The sequence below is a fragment of the Thunnus thynnus genome, chromosome 7 (assembly GCF_963924715.1).
Source record: "Thunnus thynnus chromosome 7, fThuThy2.1, whole genome shotgun sequence".
NCBI lineage: Eukaryota > Metazoa > Chordata > Actinopteri > Scombriformes > Scombridae > Thunnus > Thunnus thynnus.
The window spans coordinates 8,029,874-8,054,987 of NC_089523.1; the positions used below are offsets into that span (position 1 = coordinate 8,029,874).

At 40.7% G+C, this 25,114-nt stretch overlaps 1 protein-coding gene and 1 long non-coding RNA gene across 2 annotated transcripts; one reads left to right on the forward strand and one right to left on the reverse strand.

The window, feature by feature from the left end:
• Positions 1–9,771: 9,771 nt before the first annotated feature.
• On the forward strand, positions 9,772–10,976 carry LOC137185757 (uncharacterized). Its single transcript, XR_010928905.1, has 3 exons — positions 9,772–10,066; positions 10,467–10,510; positions 10,890–10,976. It is a non-coding gene; the product is annotated as an uncharacterized lncRNA (long non-coding RNA).
• Positions 10,519–24,575, reverse strand: LOC137185755 (TRPM8 channel-associated factor homolog). Its single transcript, XM_067594099.1, has 12 exons — positions 24,495–24,575; positions 23,486–24,272; positions 15,762–15,978; positions 14,758–15,055; positions 14,111–14,412; positions 13,641–13,815; positions 13,349–13,443; positions 12,770–12,980; positions 12,214–12,450; positions 11,718–11,941; positions 11,392–11,505; positions 10,519–11,143 (listed from the first exon to the last, which is right to left on the reverse strand). The coding sequence occupies exons 2-12, from the start codon at positions 24,133–24,135 to the stop codon at positions 10,901–10,903; spliced, it is 2,766 nt and encodes a 921-aa protein (XP_067450200.1). The 5' UTR covers positions 24,136–24,272; positions 24,495–24,575; the 3' UTR covers positions 10,519–10,900.
• Positions 24,576–25,114: the final 539 nt, after the last annotated feature.

The following is a 25,114-nucleotide window of genomic DNA, read 5'->3' on the forward strand; positions in this document are numbered from 1 at the left end:
AGTGGCTCACAAGAATAAAAGTTAAAAATATGACCATGAAACATACAATCAATGAAAACATAAGCCAAAAGTTATAGTTAACATAAAAACAAACACAGGCAACAGGGTACCCCAAAAGAAACAAACAAAAGAACAATCACTTCACAACACACATCTCAGGTGACACAAAGGCCAATTTAAAAAGATGGGTCTTAAATTGCTTTTTAAAGGCTTCTATAGAGACTGCAGGCTGTATGTGTAAAGGAAGAGAGTTCATAGTGTTGGAGCCACTATTGTAAAGGCACGATCACCTTTAGTTTTCAGCTGAGAGCGAAGGACAGCCAGTGGGTCCTTGTCAGAAGACCTAAATGACCTACTGGCAATATAAGGATGGAGAAAATCACAAATGTACTCAGGTGCCTGTCCATGCAAGGCTCTATATGTGTTAACAGGAACCTTAAAATGAATCCTAAACCAGATGGGAAGCCAATATAAAGAACTTAAAATGGGAGTGACGAGAGTCATTCTGCTGGACCTGGTTAACAGCCTTGCAGCAGCAATCTGGACCATTTGTAGACGATTCAGAGATGAATTGCTGAGACAGGTGAAAATGGAATTATAATAGTCCAGCCGGGAAGATACGAAAGCGTGAGTAATCATCTCAAGCTCCAGTTGTGATATGACAGACCTGAATTTTGCAATACGATTGCAGCATAAGAGACATCAGGTATGATAAAAGCCAGTTCTCTCTAACTCTCTATTGAGAAATAGAGGAACTAGAAAAAGGAAATTAAGTGTGTGAAACTGGATTATCTTGAAAAAACACATCCACAACATCGTCATGTACGTTTCTTATCACAGTTCCTTTTCTGAGTAAATGAGGCTACACCTTATTCTAAAAAACGTTTACTCTTTCACTGCTTTGCTTCTTGCTCGTAGTTGGCTTTACTGAAATGCGTATAAAGGCTCAGCATCCAAGGTCCTCATCAAATACATTATATTTACCTTCATTAAAGCTGTATTCCACTTATTTTACACATTATGACCAGCTCATTCATGCAGAGTGCAACTCAGTTGTATACTGTCCTCTAGCTCTGGAGCTAAACCCCTGATGATTACCAGGGTTATCTCTACTTGGATCAGTGGATCCAGGATGGCAAGATACACTGATGAATGGAGGAAATCACAAATAAAACAAATTAATTTTTCGTGCAATATTAACAGTTTTTTTTACAATTTGTTTTAGAAATAAATAACTTTGCTAACATATTAATTAATTGATTACTATATAATAAAAACAGGAACAAAAAAAAGTATGTACAGTAATAATAATAATAATACGTTTATTTAGTATAGCACCTTTCACAGAAATAAAATTCACAAAGTGGCTCACAAGAATAAAAGTTAAAAATATGACCATGAAACATACAAACAATAAAAACATAAGCCAAAAGTTATAGTTAACATAAAAACAAACACAGGCAACAGGGTACCCCAAAAGAAACAAACAAAAGAACAATCACTTCACAACACACATCTCAGGTGACACAAAGGCCAATTTAAAAAGATGGGTCTTAAATTGCTTTTTAAAGGCTTCTATAGAGACTGCAGGCTGTATGTGTAAAGGAAGAGAGGAAGTGGATTTTAATGTTTTGAGACCCAGAGAGTGAGGATCAATGCTGTACTTTCACTCTTCGGCTTGCTGTATGACTTCAGCAGAAACTGGACTAACATGGGATGGAAATGGAGACCAGACTCTTCAACATAATAGGCTTTTACATCATCATTAAGATATTCTGTATGTATGTCGGCAATAAGAGATCTTTAATGGATGCAAACAAATGAACCATTCTGAAAATTTAAAAGTAGAAATTGCAGGCTTTTAACAGAAGCTGCCATGCAGAGTCATAAGGACACAACGATATCTCATTTGTCCTGAATCCACAAGTGTCAAGCAAGGAGACACTACTGATGGGCACAATACAGATGACCATTTTCTGTTTCACAGGGTCTGTATAAGAGCTCTAACAAGACTGTGAATGACCGTGTTTATTTAGAGGACACTTTAAAGCAGCCAGAGTAGATTATTCATTAGATTATTACAGTTGAAGAAATGTAACCTGCCAAAGTCAGGTGCACTTCTACACCACCATCGAGTCCATCCTTGCCTCCTCCATCATCATCTGGTTAGCTGCTGCAACTGCCACAGACAAGAGCAGCATTTCTCCAAGACCTGAATGCCTCCAGGACACTGAGGCAAGCAGAAAAGATCATGGCCGACCCCTAAAACCCCAGACATAAACTTTTTGAAACACTCCCCTCCAGCAAGAGGCTGAGGTCTGTCGAGACCAAAACCTCACGCCAAATGAACAGTTTCTCCCCATCTGCAGCCGGCCTCAACAACAAGGCCCGGGACACAGACTCTACCCCCCTATGATAAGAACTAGGAGTAATAAACACAGCAAAATAAAAAGTAAAAAGTCAAGTAAATGGATTTCAATCTATATACCTTATATATATTATAAACATTACAATACTTAGGCTATTGTTTATAATGTATATCATGTATATAGATTGACAGGCATGAAGGCAATAAAAACATCTAATGACTGGTACACAGGCCTGCACTCTATTCTCATGAAAAACATTTCCTGGCAGTTATGACTCACCTTTCTTTAAATTATGACTTCACATCAAGTCTTTTGACACTGACAAGGAATTTGACTCACTCTCAACACGCCTAAACACAGTGCAGAGGACAAATTTACATGTTGATACAGATACAGACACACTGTACAGTACATGCAGTCTGTATCCGGTCCTCATCAGATTTCAGTTTCAAGTCAAGTCTATTAGCAGGTTTTTTTTTCCCAAAGTAAAGGGCTCAAGTTCAGGTTCATTCAAGTGATAAATGTTGTCACTTCCTTTTTGTGTGTCATAAAATTACAGATGATGTACATAGCAGTAAGATCTACAGAACAGTTTCTTTACAGAAACCACAACAACAACTGTAACATACAAGAAACTTCTGCTCGTTTGGCTGCTACTGCAGTCTAGTAGCCCAGTAATGTTGCACTAGGAAGTACAACTGGTTCCAAAGCCATGAAAAGACAGAGAGAGACGCAGGTTGATGGCAAATAATTAATTTATTTTAATGAAGAGCATAACAATTAACTCAAAATGAAAAAAAATACAGTGACATGTGATAATCAGTAAAGTCAGTGGTGAAATTGTGTGTATGGACGGGTGAGCTATGTGGTGTTAGATGATGATGTTGGATGACATGAAACAAACAAAGATGTGCGGGAGAGAAGAGCTCCCCTCGGACTGTAGAGGGGCAAGGATTTATAGTCGGGAAGCAGGTGCTTCCAACTAGAATGATCAGCGCTTCACCTTCTACTGTTTGCTGCATATACTGTCACATTAATTTAAGTTGGTTGCAGAGTTTCTCCTCAGTGTCTTTCTCAATGGACAGCCCTGGCTCTAAAGAATCCAGTCTGGGAGAAGGTCTCATTATACAGGCTTATCTCTCCTGTCTTTTCCCTTTCTCCCTTTTCTGACTGTTGTGACAGAGAACTTTTCTTTCAACTTTAATCTCATGTTCAACATTAAATTATTACATCTGTATCAAATAAACATATTTTCTTGATTGGCATTTATTTCATCAACTTATTTTTTTCTTATTTAAAATCCCACCTTCAGTAATGAAAATAGCACAAGAGAGTTCATTACTGATGATCAACTCACATTCTTCTCTGTACTTGAATCAGCAGCAGTCTAAAGTTTAGTCATGGGGTGGTCACTGCAGGGAGGCAGGCTGGAAAGTTTTTCCTCAGTGGCTGTTTGTATGAGCCAGTCCCAGGCCTTAAAGAATCCAGTTTAGCACACCTACTGAGCGCACCTTTCAACACCATTGACAGCGCCTCAGCAGATCAAAAGTTATGTTTTGTCTCCCATAATCCACCAAGGTTCACCAGCTTAACAAATCAAGGTACAAATCCCTTTGTGGCATATAAATAACTTTATACATCCAGCAATGTAGAGCTGAGTTAACTTTGCTCTAAAACACACACACAATTTTCTTTTCTGATAGGTTTCCTGTTTAGTTTAAATCCTGTGTGTGTGTGTGGTATACATGCCCTACTTTAGGGCACGGGGCTTCCCTGTGACAATATGCATTAAATTCTCTACACAGTGTTTTGTGAAGTATGAGCAAGGCGTCTGACACACACACTGACCAGACTTGTAATATGGTGCGAGTACAGCCCCTTCCACAGTGATCTCCACCCCCTCCACCTATGTTCTGGATCAGATCAGGTAGATGAGTCCTCCCCACAAGTTCAACAACTGTATCTTCTCTGTGGTAACAAGAAACTGCTCAACGACACGTGGGGCTCTCAGGACCTTTGCAGCCCTTAAAGAGTCTGTCTGACAACCTATCTGGACCTGAGGAAGACGATTGTGTTACTGTTTTGAAAACCTGTATGAAAATCGATTGAGCAGTGTTGTGATGTGTGACTATATATGAGTCAGTGGATCCAGGATGGCAAGATACACTGATGAATGGAGGAAATCACAAATAAAATAAATCAATTTTTAGTGCAGTAGTAACAGTTTTTTTTTACAATTTGTTTTAGAAATGATTAACTTTGCTAACATATTAATTAAAGCTATAATATGTAATTGTTCTGCCCAAACCCAGAGAAATCATTCATTTTAATCAAGGTAACGGTCCGTTTCATTTGGTTGCCTGTCAATGTCGTCAAACCCCCTCTACCAAAGAGTTTACACATACAAGATAATACGTCGGCGTTGTGGTTGTCTGCCAAAAAGTGACATAAATTGACTTTTATTCAGTTTTAAGCCAAATTTTTATGATAAACTTTTTAGATCTTAGTCATTTTTACCGTATCTTTAAACTGGATGAAGGTTTCTAGTCACTGGACGTCTGGATCTTAAGTTATCAGAGAAACAAGCTGAGCAAACGTTAGCAGCAGCTCGGCTAACAGCCCTGACTGGACATCCACTTTACAAAGAACAACGATTTTTAATGTGAAACTACTTTATTCAATGTTTATACCCGTTAATCACTGTGTACGTTTGTTTTGAAGAGGAGGAGATTCTGCAGATAATTCGGCTCCCAGTAAAAACATCTTGAGCAATGAACACTGGAGTAATCTTATCCCGGAGAAGCTGGTTGTTTAACAGTGAAGACAACAACTCCCATGATCCCACGCTACTTCACACCATCATCACACATGTCTTTTGTTACTGCGGTTAAGAAAAAAAGAGCAGTAATAATGAATTATCGCAATGCACTAATTCAGTTAGCAAACGTCCTCTTAATATTGCTGAATGTTAAATTGTTGCATGTTAGCAGATTCACGACGAATTACAATTATTTGATTCTGTGTACTTACCTTCCTGTACTGATCCACCCTCCACTTCTTGACACACACACAAACACACACAGTCATGTTTCCATCATTTCAGGGGACATTACATTGACTTACATTCATTCCCAACACTAAAAGGATCTTTTCCTTAATCCAGTATCCAGGCAAAAGGAAAAAAAAAGAATTTCTGAAGCATGTTTCAAGTAAGAATTATGAAAAAAAGGAAAAAAAAACCTGAGTTGATGAATAGCCTACATTAAATCATTAAATTATTAACCAGAATCCCAGAAGACACTTGAATGCAGGCTACTGAGCAAATGATGTGACATCTTCAATCGTGTTTTTCCCCACCCAAACTTAGTTTTCATCTGCTGGAAAGCCATCGACGGCCTTTTGAACTCTTTAAACACCAGCCAGAAAATCCACATAATACAGGAAGACTTAATTATAAAAGTAATTGTGATTTGATGAAACCTGCCGATCAATGAATGAATCCGTCATGAACAGGATTATTTATCTCTGAATCCTGAAAAAGATGAAAAGTCAAAACTTTGTTGTCCTTGCTGAACGTTTTGACTCCCGCTGGGCTCATCCCTGCTTATTTTTTTTAGGACAGACTTGAAAAATTGTGACACTGTCCTTTAAAAACAGTACAAACAGTGTGGCCCCCATCATTGACGTTGTAAGTGCTTTATGAAGGGATCTTCTAACGGTCAGTATGAACAGGAGGAACCATTACAGCAAGTAAAAAAGTTTTGACTCATTTCCGCTGGGCTCATTCCCTCTGCTGTGAAACATTACAAGTGGACGGACTTTAGCTGACAAGAGACAGAAAAGACCAAGTCTTCATCCTAAAATTACTGATTTACATTATGGGGACATGCTTTTTGTCCCCAAAAAGGAGGCAAGTCTCCACAACACAACTGTGTAAACAGATACATGCCCTCACAACGTGAGGAATACCTGATGCACACACACACACACACACACACACACACACACACACACACACACACACACACACACCACACACACCACAAACACACACACACACACACACACACACACACACAGAAAGACAGAGAGAGAGCGATGTGCATGTACTTACATATTACTGCAATGTACAGTGAACCCCACCCCTGCTCCCCTGAACAGGAGGGAGCAGTTCAGTGAAAACGATGAAGAGAATAAGCAGAGGGATTTCATTCAGCAAAACCTAATTACAGCTTGTCATGAGATTAACGGAAAGATCACACGTCACTAGACAAAATGGACTACAACACCTGTCTGTTGAAACTCTTTGTCTGTATTAATACCTTGTCTGTGTTAATACCTTGTTTGTGTTAATCTCTTGTGTCTTACACAAGTGGGTTGAGCCCGAGATACACCCTGGCTGTGAATGTATAGGAAACCTGTTTGTTCAGTAATTACAAGTATATTTATCATCACAATATTTGTGGATGCTGAGACTGTAATAGAACATATTGACGAAATGTCAGATTAGTCTATCTATTTCTTGGGGAAACCTATGTAAATATTGTTTGATATGCATCAAAATCAAACTTGAATGATTAAGTAAAATGTTGGAGTAGTTGTTGCGACTCAAAGAGAAATCTAATGCAATGTATACATTAATGTGACACACACATCATGTTTTCATGTTTGTCGTGGGGAAAGAAACATAAGATCAGCTATCAGAAAAGATCACTGCTAAGCAGGAAGATGAGAAGGCCCATATGTATATTTGTATTAAATTGTAGTACATACACATCTGGCTAAAAGCAGAACAGTAAGGCTGGCTTAGAATGGCTGGAAGAGTAAACAGTTGTATAAAACATTTTCTTGTCATAACTGTGGTATTACTCACACTCATACTACCAGGAAAATCAAAATAATATTGGTATTATAGGTGTTGCACTGAAGCAACAGGGAACCCTGTGACTGAGGTTGAGTCCATATTATAAAGATGATAGCTTTTGCAGAAATAAATGTTAACATTTGATGTACTGCACCAGAGTTAGCTTAAACTAATTTTCATCTGCAGTCCCTCACAATTAAAACAAAAAAATAAAAACAGCACAATAACAAACGGTACAAAGCAGAAAACACACAGGACACATTATTCAAAATACAAAGCTACACAGAATAGCACATCACTTACACCCACAATGTCAACTAGAAATTAATAGAATAAACTTAAACGTACTTACGTACAGAGCTTAGTAGTTTTTAGCAGATTTTTTCTTTTGATTTTGATGGAACTGCAGCTCTTCACATCATCAGGTAGGACACACCCCTGAGTTGTGGCTTTCACAGAGAAAGCTGACTGCCAAAATGTAGTGTGACGAAATTGTCTGGTACAATGTCATATAGAGAATATTCTGGAGGATCTAATAGAACTTACTGAGCGAGTGTACACAAAGTCACATAGTGGAGGAAGGGCCAATATGAGAAAGAATCATAGCATGCACAAATATCTTGGCTGCGTCCAAAGAGAGACAGTTTCCAATATGTCTAAAATTTGCTAAGTTGTACTTTATGGCTTTAACTGTTTTTTTTTTAAACCAGCGTTAGGAGGTTGTTCCATGGCTTTAGAGAAAAACATACCCTTTGTCTTGTTTACATTTAGACTAAGACATGATTGATCAAGCCAATGTGTGATCCTTTCCAATGCAATTGTCAGCCTAGCAGCAGCTAACTCAGCTGTTTTTGCATGTTAGTACACAACAGTGTCATCTGCATACATTTGCAGTTGTACATCATGACACTGTTGAGGGAGGTCATTACTATATAGGCTAAATAATAGAGGACCTAACACTGACCCTTGTGGAACACCCATTGTGCACTTCATGTTACTGGACAGTGTGTCACCAACTTTAACACATTGTCTCCTATTAGATAAATATGAAGACATCCATGCCAGTGCTCTAGATGAGAAGTTAAATTTAGAGGGTTTCGATATTAAAACATCATGATTGACTGTGTCAAATGCTTTATGCAGATCTAAATATACAGCACCAACTACTCCTCCTTTACCAAGTCTTGATTTAATTTGCTCTGTTAAGTGCAAGGCAGCAGTTTCAGTGAAATTATTTGCTCTAAAGCCAAATTGCATACAATGTAGACAAAAATTGCTTGTATTAAGAAATGTTGTCAGTTGTTTAATGACAACTTTCTCAGCAACCTTTGAGAGTACTGGCAGTATACTTATTGGTCTGTAGTTACTGGCTTCAAGGTGGTCTCCAGATTTAAAAATAGGTGTGACAATGGCACATTTCCAGTCATCAAGAAAGGAACTGTGTTTAAAAGACAAGTTAATTAAATGAGCCATGGGGGAGTTAAAATATCTTTTTGTGATTTAACAAACATGATGTCAAATTGTAAAGTATCTCTATTTTTGGAGGTTTTTAAGGGGCTGATGATTTTGTTTACTTGTAACGCATTAGTCTACACACTTGAAAACTATCTAACTCATATACAGACTCAAGAAGAAAAAATATTAAAGACAGAGGTAATAGTAATTAACTTTCCCTGTACTTTGAATTCAAAATCTCCTAAACATTTTGGGTCCCTCCTTGTGAGATTATCAATGTTTTTCAGATAAATTTACTGTTGCCTTTTTCCTCATTCAATACATTGAGATGAAAATGAGATTTAGCTTCTCTTAGCTCTTGGACAACTTTGTTCCTTAAATCCTTATAAATCAGCATGTCAGCGTCTCTTCTAGTATTAACTGCCTTTCTTAGTGCAGCATAATAATAATGATAATAATGCTGATAATAATTAATAGTAATAACATTTTTTCCATTATGCATCCCTAAAATAGTTTTTTATTGAATGTCCAAACAAATCTTGTAGCTTTCATTCAGTTATAATAAAAGACTGAAGATGTTTGCTTTGTGTACAAGAGTGGTTTGAGGCCTGTATGGGCCCCATCTCTGTCTGTACGTTGGACAAAACCTCCCATATTAGGGCTCTATGTCTTCTTGCAGTTTGATTTTTATCTTGTGTAACATACTTGATTCTTTTCCTTTTTTCTTTACGTGCATTGTGCAGGTCTATCTGATTATTTCATGGTCTGCATTATTGTGGGAAATTATACATTTGAAAATATCAATGTTATGACTGATAAAGTGCGTAAAACACGCAACAAACCTAATTACACTTCAAGACAATAAGCTCATCCTGTTTTAGAGTACAGTATGTGGTCTACTTTACTACGGTCTGCTACTGTTTATAATTAGGTAAAATAAGGATGTAGCTGGCAGTTGGATCTCACAGTTTAGAGGCCTCCGCTCACACTTACTTAACTTGCTTTTCATTCATTGACTGGACTGGATGAGGGGGGTTGGGTTTGTGTGCGGCTGGGATCATCAGGAGAAATGAGAACACCTGTGGATCAGAGGATGAAGAGAAATGGCCTGAGCACTGAGTGGTGGACTCGTGTGGTGTCTGACCTTCCCATGTTATCATTTTATTTGGTTTTCTTTTGGTCACCTACTCTACAGAAAAGAGTTTATTTTACTCCTCAATCTCACATTTGGGCTCAATGTGGAAACATCAGAAGAAACCACAGATTGGGGCCCCAGTGTGCTCCAGATCGTCTGAGACTTGGTTTGCCCACATCTCCGCTCCTCCATTTGGTCTAGCCAAATATTCATACACTAATTTCCTTTGTAGGTCCAGTCTGGGTACGTAACATGAGTAAAAATTTAAATAACAATTTTTATTATGTTAACATCACTAAACAATCATCCAGACACCACTGGACTTTTTTCTTTTTTTTTTTAGCTCTCTACCAGATTCTCTCTCTGAACTCAGAGAGTTCTCCCAGCTATTCTCCAACAACTGTAGGCTATAAAGGATTAGAAGACTTGTTTTTCATATTAATTAGTGTGAAATAAAATACTATCCGTACATGTAGTTCCCTTTTTGAAGTGGTTTATTTTACGCTTCTCATTCAAGAACAAATTGATGAATAACAAGTAGTAGAGGAGTAAAGTAAATGTTTATTAGTGTATTTTGAATTGACAGTAAAGGCAAATATCAAAATAGTTACATTAAAGACATTTATGTTCCCATCTTCAAAAGGTGTTGGGCTGGAGCAATGAAATGAAGAGGATGCTTCATTACTGGTATCAGTATTAACAAATAAAACTGTCAGTTTTTCACACTGATATTCAAAGTGAAGTGTAGTCGTATAAAAAATTGTTTGATTCTGTAGATTTGGTCTTACATGCACATTCTGTTTGCAAATTGAGTACAGCGGTGTCATGTTGAATAATTGATCTAAGATGATCATAATCATTGGTAGAGTGATGAATTATTTTCAAATGGAGCTACTGAGTTTAAAGGCTGTAGATATATAACTGGTCAACTAGTGTTTCTTGTATTGCATTAAACATGCGATATTTAATAAGAGACAACAACAACAAAAAGAAAACAATGTTAATCAACTGAATACATTTAATACACTAAATCATTAAACCCCTCTCTCTGTACTTGAATCTGCAGCAGTCTACAGTTCAGCCATACTGGATCATGGGGTGGTCACTCCAGGGAGGCAGGTTGGAGAGCTTCTCCTCTGTGGCTGTTTCTATGGGCCAGCCCCAGGCCTTAAAGAATCCAGACAGGTTCATCTCCACAGTCTGGGAGAAAGTCTCAGCATACAGGTTCATCTTTCCTTTGTTGTCTTTGGGAAAGTTGCTCATCTTGTGGTAGGCAGCAAACACCTTCTTAAAGGCATCCCAGCCAAACTTTTCCTGGAGCTACATAGAAGGAGAAAGAAGTAGAGGGGTGTGTGAAAAAGAAGTATTGCTGTCTCTCCATTTTCATCCATCAACATTTTTGTTGTCTGGCGTGTAATGACCTTTGTTAAACCCTCACAGGGTCAGATGGGACTAGAGTCTTATTTGCATTCATGTTTGCCGGTGTGTGATCCTGTTTAAAAAGTGACTCCAGTATGATCCCAACATAGTTTCTCTGCAGAATGTAACATACAGTAATTCCCTCTCACCTGCATATATGTCTCCAGGGCGACCCACATGTACCAGCTGCTGAGTTTCTTGCCCCCCTTAGCATACTCCTCTGCTCGACGGTTTCGTTTTTCTGAAGTCATAGCTGGATGAGCCTGCATTGAACAAGACAAAATTAAGGGATTGTGAAAGAATATAATCCCAGTGAAAAGCTAAATATTTTTCTCAACATATGATAAAAAGGAGGAATTGTCTTTTGTGGTGTCTACTGATAGAAAAATGTGTCATAATACATGTTAAGAACTGTTTTTTTCTAGCTATTGGTCTCATTTGTTTTGTCAAAAAAAAAAAAAAGGATTTACTCCACCTTTGCCCTGTTGATCCCCAGCACCTCTTCATGCACATACACTGACCAGAGATTGCATGTACACTCTGTGGTGTGAGATGGGAACTCCCAGCAGCCTCTCTGTTGGTTGTGTCCAAGCTCATGGATGGGGCCCCACATGCCTTTAGTCCTAGCATGGTCAATGCTGACCACATGAGCTGCTGTGGGTGTTTGTGCCATGATGGGATAACCTGCATGCATCCAACCTGGATGGAGAAAAATTCAGTCTTACTTATAAGCGCAGGTGACATGTGTGATGTAGTGGTGTGATAAACCCATTGATATACAAGTGCAACCAATGAAAGAAAAGCAAAAAAAAGCTTGTGTTGTTGCAAAAGTTCTCATTCAATAAATTATTTTCACTTAGATATTCTTCAACATTTGTTTTTTACATTTTCAGTGTGAGTGGTGGTGAACTTCAACACCTGCCCTGCTGGGCAAACAAGAGGCAGTCATATACACAGAAAAACACATTTACCATGAGAAATCTGTACATCAGTTACAAATCTCTCTTTGCGGGGAAATTTGTGTGGGATAGCAGCCAGGTCAGCAACGCCTCTCATGATGGCATCCCAGTGTGCTGCCAACTTGTCGGGGTAATCCAGATCCCGAACAACATCTGATGGCACAGTAAGGATGATGTTCTCAAACTCCAGCTCTGCCCAGGGTGAGGGAGCTGCACGCAGCAACGACCAATCAGCCTTTGTTGTCACACCTGAGCAGAACAGAGGGATGGGTGAATTCAAAACTGAGTTTGAACTTGTATAATTTTAAACATTATAAATATGTGCCATTGTTTGCAGATTATAAACAAATAAAATGTAAAAGTTTCATAAATGTGAACTGCTTATGAATGTGGTCTCATAGTTTCATTCAGCTGTTAATGTACTGCACCCAGCACACAGATGCTTGTACCAGATGTTTGCTTGTACCTTCTGCAAAAGTCACAGGTGCTGCTACACACCCTCTACTAATCCCATGGAGACACACAGATACACACATCTCTGAACCAGTGTTACTCAACACACACTCACCAGATTTATAATATGGTGCACGTACAGCTGTCTGCACTGTGACCTCTACCCCCTCCACCTGTGTGTTGGGTGGAGCCACCAGGTAGATGAGTCCTCCCCACAGGTTCCACACCTGCATCTTCTCTGTGGTAACAGGAAATCGTTCATGAACGCAGGGCGCTCTCTTCAACTCTGCAGCATTGAGATAGTCTGTTTGACAGCCTATCTGGATCTGAAGAAGAGATGGAATATGTGTTACTGCTTTGTAAACCTGTATCAAAAGTGCTGTATAGTTTGTTCTATAGTTGAAGCTGGCAAGATGGATAGATAGAGTAATAATTGGATGGTGTGACAGATAAATGCATAATTAAAAAGCAGTCATAATCATATTATTCAATCCATGACTGCGTTACAGTTATTGCTAGTTCTACTGCACATGAGGCAAACAGCTGCTTTATGATATATGTATTATTGAAAGATATGGTTTGTTAGTTGGGGAATTTCTTTTGAATAAAAAAACATAACCCATTTCCATCTTATATCTCTCACTCTCATGAGCTAAATAACCCTGATGATTTAATTTGATATGATGCACTGTACCTTCCATTCCTTGTTGACAATTTCTGCCGGTACAGTTATGGAGGTCCTCATACCAGGAGAGAGGTAGAGACCAGTACTGATCCACTCCTCTCCTCCTGATACACACACACACACACACAAACAAATGCGGTGAGATCTATGTACTAAAGCAATGTAAAAGCTCACAGATTATTGCAACATATTGAGTTCTACAGACAAATTGTGTCAGTTGAACAATTGCAGTTCTGCAAATGAAGTATTTGACTTAAAATAACATTGTGCATACAGTATGTCTACAACACTGTGGCCTGACCTGCTGTGTTAGCATTAATCGTGATCTTCTGGTTATTGACAACTGGCATCATGGGGTTATGCTTGATGAGGTAAGGCAGGAGATCATCAGGATCTGGGCAAACCTTATATACATCTGTCCCCATGCTGAGAAGCAGGTGGTCTTTGGGACTCTTCACAGGACGGCTGTCACATACCTTGAAAATGAATGATAAATGTTGAACTTTCAAAAGAGGTTGCTCACCTTGTCACAGTTTCTTCAGCTAAGAAAACAACAACAGATCCCATGCAGACATATTATTGCACTATTGGTAGTATTATAGGTGACGGCAATCAGCGGCCAATTCAGTGAACCACCCAACCACCCACTGTCAACAGAATATTACACCACATAAGGCAGTGAATGCCTCAAACCTAACTGAAAAGTCAGAATAACTTGAAGGGGCCGTCCTTACACAAACTAATAACAATCATACACAACTGATGGCCCACCTGTGGCATGCCCGACTTCTTTAACATGTCAGTGAGGTTGGACACCATCTGTGTATAGGAGGAGCAGTAATGAGCCTTCATGCGCAAGTATTTGGCACAGTCCTTGCCCAGTTTTTTAAGGCATTCCTCCTGATTCTCTGTAAGTTCCTCTCCCTGGGTTACATGACCAGCGAAGCTGCGTAGAAGGTGGCGGAAGTAGTAGGTGTCTTTGATGGCTTGGCTTGGCACAGGGGCCTTGTAGGAACCTTCACGGATCATATTCTCCAGCAGGCTCAAGCCCATTTTGTTCATGATCTTGTTTCCTGAGAGACAGTGCAAGAAATCTGACTTGATCAGTGTGTTGCACTGTTAACTATTGATAGGGTTTCACTGTTGTGGATTTAAAAACAATATTTTTAGACTGATGCCCAATATCTTTTGTGTCTATGACCACAAATGCAATTTTCACCTGTTGCTTTGGGAGTCAATATGAGGGTGTTGTACATTAAGTAATTTGGGGTTGTGTCTGATGTGTGTCATAGCTTAGTACAATATAAGCACATGCACGTAGAAGGTGGTACCTGGAATATGCTCAGGATGCATCACGTTATATTATCTAGATTGAACTGAATAGTAAAGAGGGAAAGTCCAGTTGCACATTAATGTACCTGAGAATTCTGTCATTGGGTTTTGTCCTTTGTGTGTCTGAGCCCAATACCAAGCATGTCCACCAATCAGGAGGCCTCCACCCTCCACCACAAAGTCTTGAATTTCCTCCACATAGTTGTTGCAGTATGCTGTACACACAAATACACTCAGGTCTTTCCTTAAGTTTGTCTTCTCGCAATTAAACTCTGACTTGCTGAAGAGGTTGAAGGCTTGGTTGAGACCTGGCACCACACCAACAACCCCATTCCGGCCTTGATCCAACCAATGAAGGGCATTGTTCCAAAATGGAGCCAGCGTCTGTGAAGAAGGTAGTTTATCCGAGAAAAACAGTAGTTTGTTAATCATAGAAAAAATATTTGGCAGATTAAGCATGTCTCATTATTTAACACACTTCAAATAGCCAATTACTGGTGGTCATAAATAATGCAAATGAGCAAGAAAGTTTTATGGCCATTTTGACTCAAGATTTTTGCATCAATGTAATGGAATAACTTGATTTGTTTTTAGTAGTGCTTAATTCACTGGAATAGCGAAAAATAGACATTCCCATTTGATTGTTTTATCTAAATTATTTTTCTTGATTGAATTGTCAGAGAATGTACTATGATAAATCATAATACAAATGGGTGACAAATAAAAATAAAAACCAACATAAAGTGTCTTGATGTTGGTCCACCATGAGTCGCCAGAACAGATTCAATACAACTTGGCTTTGACTCTACAAGTCTCTTGAACTCTACTGGTGGTTGTGGAGAGCATTATTTAACACCTCTCCAACTATAGGTGTTCACAATTGGAGTGAGATCTAATGTGTGCTAAGCCGTACTATATGATTCACATCACTTTAATACTAATCAAATCATTCAGTGACCCCCCACCCCTTGCCCCCATGAAAGCATCTGCATTCATTATGTTTCTTAGCTAACCTTTTCAGGTTTAGAAAGAAAATTCTCACCAACTGCTCAATGTAACCTCCAATGACATTTACTAATTCACACCCCACCTCTCTTCTCAGAAGTCCTTCATGAGTGGTCACAACAACCCGTCCCTTCCCATAGTAGGCTCCTGCCAGGAATGCTCGCCCATCCTCGGTGGTACCGATGGGGAACGCTAGACGCCCATGGACAAGAACCTCAGAAGCTACTACCCCATTCAGATGGTCAAACTCGGGTATCTCCTGGAGTAAAAACTCCAAGTCATCCTTAAAATCCTTACCGATTCTGTATTTGAAAAAGGGAAAGAGAAGGGAGAAGAAGACACAGAGGGAGATGGAGAGGTGGAGTAGAAAAGGAATTTCCACTTTAAGGGCTGTATTCATTGTTTTTAGCCATATGTAGTAGCTCATAGACAACAGACAGAATGGGACAATATTTGGTTCAGACATTCATGATTATCAGACTATAAATCTTAATGACATTGATAATTACCTGTGTCAAAAAGGCCCTCTTAAGCAGCAACACTCTCACCATAATGTGTCTCCCACCCCCCAGCCCCCCACGTGAACTCTACCTCACGAGACACAGACTTTGGGCTAATCAGAACTGAGCTAGGTTGACCTGCAGTTTTTCCTCAAGAAGGTAGTCTGAAGTCTGCCATGCATCAGATGCTTTCCGGGTTAAGGACTTTGCTCTGTACTAACTGTCATCTGGTGTCAAGTGTGTCTAGCGAAAGTGAGTGAAGTGTTGAGAATGTTTGTTATAGTTGCTGCTCATTAGTGAATTGTATCTGTGTTTAGCCAATCTAAAGGGGCTCATGTTCATGTGTTCTGCTGACTGTGTAGCCTCATATTAGTAGCTACTGTTACTAAATGTTAATAGGTATCATGCCTTAGGCATACTGTTAGGACTTTATGTTTGGGTTGTATTGGTGTACTATATTACTGACAGAATAGCGGATTGAACGGCTACTTATAGGTCTGCTCGTTAATTAACAGGGCATACACAATACGTGTAGCGTAGCAGCTCGTTCAGCCTCTGGTACTGATGCCATGCATCTCTACATCTGGCTTATAGAGGGCAGTGTTGCACTGCTGAAGGACATAAATCCACTGTTAGAGGGAATATGCTGTTTCAGCCTCAGATATGCCTGTTTAATACATAGCCACATTATTTATCAGCTGTTTGTCAGTCGTCATGTCTCGTACAGTGGAAATTTACACATTTGAGAGAGGAAAGTAATGTAGTTTACAATTCTACATATGGCCTTTATATTTTCATATGGATATCTGACATGTTTATTCTGAATTATCATGTTCATTTACACAGAACCACTGAGTCATCAGACTGTTGTACAAGGATTGTGGTTGTGATGGTGACAATAAATCCATAAATCTTCAAGACATCTGCATGATTCTGATCAATCACCTGCAGTGGGTTCTGCTTGAACAAATCCGACACATTGTCATGGAAACTAGATCTTCCTCACAATTGGTCCTTTGAGCCGGATACCTGGAGCCTGCTACAGTTTTGAGATGTCTACCTCAGCAGATAAGGAGCCTGGTACACATGTCAGGAGGCAGACATCCCTCCCCGGATACCTTAAGGATTACATCTTATCTGATACACCAAGTCAGCCAGCACCACCACACATCACACCACCTGCTTCATCTCATCCACATCAAGAGGAAGAGATGGAAGGAAGTTCACGCTTTGCATCCCCAGTTAGTCAGGAGTGCTGCAGCCGCTCGCTGTGGGCACCAATGGATAAATAGGGATCTCCTAGCAAAAAACTGGAGGGATGAGTGTCAGAGGCTTAGACAGAAACAGGAGAGTCTTTTTAGCATTGGTGCACCAACTTAGACTACAGAATGAAGAGCTCAGAGCTCAAAGTGGGCACAGTGATCACAAGCTGGAGCAGTGCCAGCAACATAAAATGGCTGAGCACATTCACCACATGGTGGGGTCCAGCCCCTGAGAGGTGCCATGTGTAGAGGGTGGAAAAATAGCCTGTATTAGAAGTAATAAAAAAAACTGACACTGTTGTGGAAAAATCTTCAAATGGGCCAATAAATCTTCAGGTCACCCACAACTTGTATTAAACTCAGAACTCATAAGAGAAAGACTCAAAACATACACTGGAAGCTGGTAGAGTTCAATGTGAATAGGTTTACTGTGCATAAAGAGCAATACAAAGCAAGCTGAGGCCTTTATCCCGGGATAAAAACCTAATGCAAAATCATAAAACATCATATTTTATACCCTTCTTAACACCTTCTATTGTGGAGCTTATTTTCTAGACTCCACCTCATTTTTTAATTATGTTCGACCATTTGGTCATTATTGCTGAGTTCATGAGTGACCTTGACACTTTGGTGATGATACAAGTGTGACTTACCTTAGAAATTACTGCCTCAGCATCTTTCACCTTTTTCTCACACTAAAAATAGGCCTGCCAGCCTTTAATCATCTCACACAGAAAACCAAATTGCTACACCACAGATTAGCCTTCTTGCTAACTCCCTGGGAACTGTCTCTTATTGGCATAATGTCATCTTTGCACACTCACTGGCACGTTCGTTTGATCATGGGAAGGAAGTTTCTAGCACAACACCACCTCTTATTTTAAAAAACAAAACAAAACATATAAATAGCAACCTACTTTATACATTCATCTCTCAGATAATACATTTGGTTTACATGTTGTTGTTGTTACATCTTGTGACAGTAGGTGTCACTGTAATACCAGGTCTTGAAAGAAACATCCCACTCAAGCCTGTGTTGGTCATGTTAGGGACAGAGTAAAATGGCACTTGAGTTGGTCACACACCGATAAACTTGTGTCTGTTCCTTACTGCTCCACAGCCATCCAGGACTGTGTCGCAACATAGCTACCGGCCCAAGTACCTCTATTCTTGAGGCTGGTAACGCATGCCTAGGCCCAAGTCATACATTCCCCCACGGGAGGTGGAGGCAACATTGCAAAGGGGGACACTTCACCCTATTGCGTCAGCCAGGCATTCTAGTCATGACCTGGGACACAGATCACATCTAGAGTCATACCATCGCCTTTCAGTAAGAGATGACAACTGGGCCACACACACTCCTAATGTGAATGCAAGAAGGTATGACATATCTCCATATAGAGAGTCCTATAACAATTATTACTCTGAGTCAGCACTCACCATGCCCCATTCACGACCCAGTCATGGGTACAGAGATGAATACCACTACATTCTAGAGAACAGTCATCTAGAGGGGTACCACCATTACCCAGAGAGATCTGCCACCTTCAGTGAGCACCATTATTCTCCAGAATAGCTCAGACACCTGACTGAGAGCAGACAAGCTCCACATCATCTTGGCTATCCCGCTGGAGGTGATTATTCACCAGAGAGGCATGGATACCCACCTGAGCACCATCTCTCCAGACATGAAATCTTGAGTCCACCTGGTGGTCAGGAACGGACATACTGGGAACCTACTTCTACTATCCCAATTTCATCCACCCTAATCCAAGAGTTTGCCAGACTGAGGATTGCTCTGGACAATATCCTTCCTAAAGATGCCACAGAATGCATTAAATTCCAGATATTAGTGGATCATCTGAAGCTGGAAGAAGTTCTGCTCACAGCTAACTCTTACACCAATTCTCATTACCTCTTCACAGATACCATGGTGGCCTTGAACCAGCAATATGGGCAACCACACTAGCTGGCTCTCCAGCGCATTGCAGAGCTTATGGATGGCCCCAGCATCAATGGTGGTGACATCAAGTCATTCAAAATGTTTGCCTCCTTCACCGTCTCACCAGCAAGTTCCCCATAGCAGGTCTTTAACATCAAGAGAGCCTTCACCGCACCAAATCTCAGGCTAGGAGAGCACGCCTATCCGACCAAAGCCCTGTGACGGAAATTCAGGCACTTGAGGGATCTTCCCATTCAGCAGTTTGAGAGCATCCATCCTGTCTCATAGACTCTGACCACCCCAACTTAATAACACCTGTAGAACCAGTGTGTATTGGGCCACCAGGGGCTCCAATGGCCATCAAAACTTCCCATGGATGGACATTTCTGGGTCCAACTCATGGACTTAAACATTATCTCATGGAGCAACACTGCCTCTTCACATCTTACAGGGCTCCACCAGCAGACCTTTATCAACAAATTTAAAGGTTATGGCAAATGGACATGCTCGACTGACAGAGTAAGAAGGCCAGCATGAGATCATGGCAGGATCAAGAAGCCATCAACTGCTTGGAGGACAAAACCCATCGGGTGAAAGTAGACAGTATCCACTCCTTTTCTCCATCTCCACAGGAAGCGGTGCTCACCCTGCTCAGAAGCACTGAGAGGAGGCTTTCCAAAGCCCCAGAGCAAGCCACGGCCTACATAGCGGAGATACAGAGAGTGGAACAAACTGGTTACATTTTCAAAGTGGAGCCTGGTGCAGAAGACACACCAACGAGTTGATACATCCCTCACCACATAGTGGAACACAATGGTGAGCACCATGTAGTCTTCAACTGCTCCTTTCAGTACCAGAGTGTTGACCTCAACAAACTTCTGTTTCCCAGACCAGCACTGGGGTTCACTCTGCTTGCAGTCCTCCTATGCTTTAGGGAACTTGCTGTTGCTGTGAGCAGTGACATACATAGGATGTTCCATCAAGTTAGGCTCCTCCCAGAAGATCAGCCACTCCTCCACTTTCTCTGGAGATATGTCAAATGTGAAAACCAGCCCATTGTATACCAATGGAAAGTGCACCCCTTTGGCACGACCTGCAGCCCCTGCTATGCTACATATGCATTCTAAAAACACACCCTGGACTACACTCAGTCTGGTGATGCAGTAAGGGAGTCAGTCTTCAAGTGCAACAAACCCAACATCCCAAAGATGGCTGACTTGCCTCCAGCACATTTACACCTGCATAAGCCAGCCTTCTTCTTGACAGGCATGGACTGTTTTGGGCCCTATCCTGTCAAGATAGGACGAAAAAGTAAGAAATGATAGGGAATATTATTCTAATGCATGACTAATTGGGCCATGCATACTGACATCCTGTCCAGTCTTGACACAGACTCCTGTATCATGGCTTTGAGGTGGTTTATAGCTCAGAGAGGCAAGCCATTTGACCTGTTATCCGATCAGGGCACCAATTTTAAAGGAGGTTTGCCTGAATTGCAAGAGGCATTTTTAGCCCTCAAACCAGACCTTCAAGCCCAGCTCGCTCCCCAGTGGATCCCTTGGAGATTCAATCCTCCTAATGCTCCCCACTTTGGTGGCTGTTGGGAGTGAGAGATTCATTCAGTAAAACAAGCCCTGCAGGTAACCCTTGGAACACAGCTGGTGACAGAGGAGGTGCTGAGGATACTCCTCATTGAGGTTGAAGGGATTCTCAACTCCAAACCCTTAGGCTACATGTCATCAGACATTGCTCACGCCGATCCAATTACCCCTAACTCCCTGCTAATTGGACAGCCAGATGCAAAACTCCCACCGATGGTGTATCCTGAATCTTCTGGGTAGAGAACACTGGCGCCATAGCCAGCTCCTTGCTGACCATTTCTGGAAGAATTTCATCAAGTTCTACCTTCCCAGCCTTCAGGCCCACCAAAAATGGCATACAGAGAAGCCAGACCTACACATTGGTAAGGCTGTCATGATCATGGACCCTCAGTTCCCTCGCTCTTGGCCGATAGGAATAGTCACCAACCTTTCCCCCGGACTTGACAACAAAGTAAGGTCTACCAAAGTCAAGATGTGTCACCATATTTACACACGTCCACTGGCTAGACTTATTCAGCTCCCTTCCTCGCCTGACTAATTGATGGAGCGCTAATCTTGGAATGGCCCTGGACTGCCATCCATGATGAAACCTGTGACTTACCACCTGAGAAACCAAAGGACCTTTTATGGGATTGATTCAGATTTCCCCCAGAAATCTGGTGGTGGCTGTCAAAAAGGCCCTCTTTTAGCAGCGACACTCTCACCATAATGTGTCTCCCACCCCCCAACCCCCCATCTGAACTCAGCCTCACGTGACACTAACTTTGGGCTAATCAGAACTGAGCTTGGTTGACCTGCAGTTTTTCCTCAAGAAGGTAGTCTGAAGTCTGTCATGCATCAGATGTTTTTCTGGACTGAGGACTTTGCTTTGTACTAAATGTCATCTGGTGTCAAGTGTGTCTAGCGAAAGTGAGTGAAGTGTTGAGAATGTTTGTTATAGTTGCTGCTCATTAGTGAATTGTATCTGTGTTTAGCCAATCTAAAGGGGCTCATGTTCATGTGTTCTGCCGACTGTGTAGCCTCATATTAGTAGCTACTGTTACTCACAGTTACTAAATGTTAATAGGTATCATGCCTTAGGCATACTATTAGGACTTTATGTTTGGGTTGTGTTGGTGTACTATATTACTGATAGAATAGTGGACTGAAGGGCCACTCCTAGGTCCGCTCATTAATTAACAGGGTGTGCATTACACATGTAGCTTAGCAGCTTGTTCGGCCCCAGTATTGACACCATGCATGTCTACAACTGGCCATTAGAGGGCAGTGTTGCATTGCTGATGGACATAAATCCACTGTTAGAGGGAATATGCTGTTTCAGCCTCACATATGCCTGTTTAATATATAGCCACATTATTTTTCAGCTTTGTGCCATTCATCATGTCTTGTAAAGTGGACATTTATACATTTGTAATGTAGTCTACAATTTCTACATTTGCTTGTTATATTTTCATACGGATATCTGACACGTTTATTTAGATTTATTATGTTCATTTACACAGAACCACTGAGTCATCAGACTGTTGTACAAGGATTGTGGTTGTGATGGTGTCCGTAAAACTTCAAGATATCTGCATGATTCTGATCGATAACTTGCAGTGGGTTCTGCTTAAACAAATCCAGCATATTGTCATAGCAGGGAAACTAGATCTTCCTCATACCCTGACCTTTCATCTAGTGCCATTATGAAGTTGAGGTTGTGAGGTAAATATTTTAACAACTATTGGATGGATTGTCATGAAATTTGGTACAGACATTTATGTCCCCATCAGGATGATTTTAATAAGTTTGACGATCCCCTGATTTTTCCTTTAGTGCACTCCTAAGGTCAGAAGCCTCAGCTGTACTTTGTGTTAAGTGCTAATTAAAAATGTCAGTATGATAACATGCTAAACTAAGATGGTGGACATTATACCTGCTGAATATCATCAGAACATTAATAGTGTCATTGTGAGCATGTTATGTTGACGTTAGCATTTATCCCAAAGCACCACTGTGTCTATGCATAGCCTCACACAGCTGCTAGCGTGGCTGTTATCTTACAGTATATAATAGTTTCTGAGAACTTACTCAGAATGGTTTTGTTTTTCCATGAAAAAGTTTAATCTCAGAAAATAAACCTTAATTAGATCATTTGGACCTGTGTTGAGTGAGAATAAACTTAGACCAGATCCCATTTACCAAGATATGTTATTAATAATGAAACATAGTCTTCAAAATTAGATGTAAATCAACACCATAATACCAATATAATATAATAAGCAATTATGACAGTACCAGTCAAAAGTTTGGACCCAATGGGAGCGTGTGTCCAAACTTTTGACTGGTACTGTATATAGTATATAAATATGTTTAATATAGAAAATGTTTATATGAAAATTACCATTACAAATACAAGGAGGCTAAATGTGTGGATAAGTTTTAAGACTAACAGAAAAGCTGTGATTTTACAACTCTGAACCTTTTTAAATGTAAAACATGTAGAAAAAGAAGTATACACTTACCCTAAAGCCATGCAAGAGGATGGGATCTGAGGGCAGACAGGCAGGCACTCTACGTCACCCAGATGCTCAGAGAAGTAGATCCCTGCCACACCAGACAACTTATTCCCTACAAACTGAAGCAGCTTGTTCTCCTTAGGATGATCTGCAGCCCAGCTCCACGCCTGTCCGGCTATCAGCACTCCTCCTCCAGCTTTCAGAAATGCCACCAGGTCCTTCACATCTGCACCCACGCTGTAGGCATCTGTCACATACGTACCAACGTCCAGATTCACACTAAAGGCCTCCACAATTTTGGCTTGGAAGCTGGATCCGCTGAGATTATCAGCAACTCCCTTGACATTCTTGTGGACCCCCACAGACAGGTTTTTAGATGTATCTCCTCGCAGCCAGGTCAGAGCGTTCTCTACCAGAGCAGGAAAGGTTGTCAGGTAACCCTCATGACCCAAGACCACAATCCTTCCACTGCCGTACAGAGAGGCAGCCATCAGGATCTGGCCTTGGCTGTTCATTACTAAAGGAAAGGCATGGTCTCCAATCAGAACCAGATTGCTAGGAATACAGGGACCACAGAGGTCCAGCTTTTTCAAGCCTCTCATCAGGGAGATGTAGGCCTCTTCACGCTGCTGGTGTTGGGAGGGCTGGGTGGTCATGATGAGAATTATCGATGCTCTGAAGATCGGATGAAGAGGAGGGTGGATGGCAAAAGAAAGCTGTGCTGAGTGAGATGTAAATTGCACGTAAGATTAACCAGTTGAGCGTAGATGGAGGTATGTTTTGTCAGGCTGTGCTGTGGGATAGAAAGAGAGTTGACAGAGTTTAAAAAATAGTATTTAAAGTACATCAGATGGCCTGTATGTTACAAGTCTGTAACACTGACATTAGAACAATAAAATGTTAACCTACAACTCCTTTAGAGACAAAAAGTAAATGCAGTAACATGTATGGATGACCAGAAGCATGCTGGTTTTCATCTTAAAGAAACACTGAAAGCTAGAAGTTACTTTTTTACCTGAAAGTTAGCTTGACTTTCTGTTTGTATTATTACACTGCGACACAACAGTTTTCCAAACGAGGCAATCCACCTAGAACACCATCTGGACAGTGAAGATATGAGATGAGAGCAAGGGAGAGGAGGGACTTCAGTCAGTATGACCCAATGACAATGATTGGGAGAAAGATCACTTACCAGTAGACCATGATACCTGTTTGTCAGCATTCTGTGTTGGTGTTTATAGCTCATGGATTGAGACAGAGAAACCCCCTGGCTGTGACTGTAAAAGAAACCTGTTCGTCCAGTCAGCATCCAGGCAGTATTTTATCTGCCTAAAAACAGAACAGTAAGGCTGGCTCAAAATATACATTTATTTCTTTTCCATTACATGTGCCGCACTTGCATCAAGTCAGATATCAAACAGCCCACGACTCCTCCCCTGTGTGAATGTCCTTGTCTCTCTCTCTCCATTGCGTGTGTGGTTTCCATGTCTCTCCTTTCTGTGTGTGTAGTCTGTCCTCTTTCCAGGTCTCCATACTGATGGAGATCGCGTGACTCATGTCCTCTCTGTTCTTGTTGGCTCCTGGAAGTTGCTTGACATCCTCCTGATCAGATATATGTTATCAATCCATCTATAA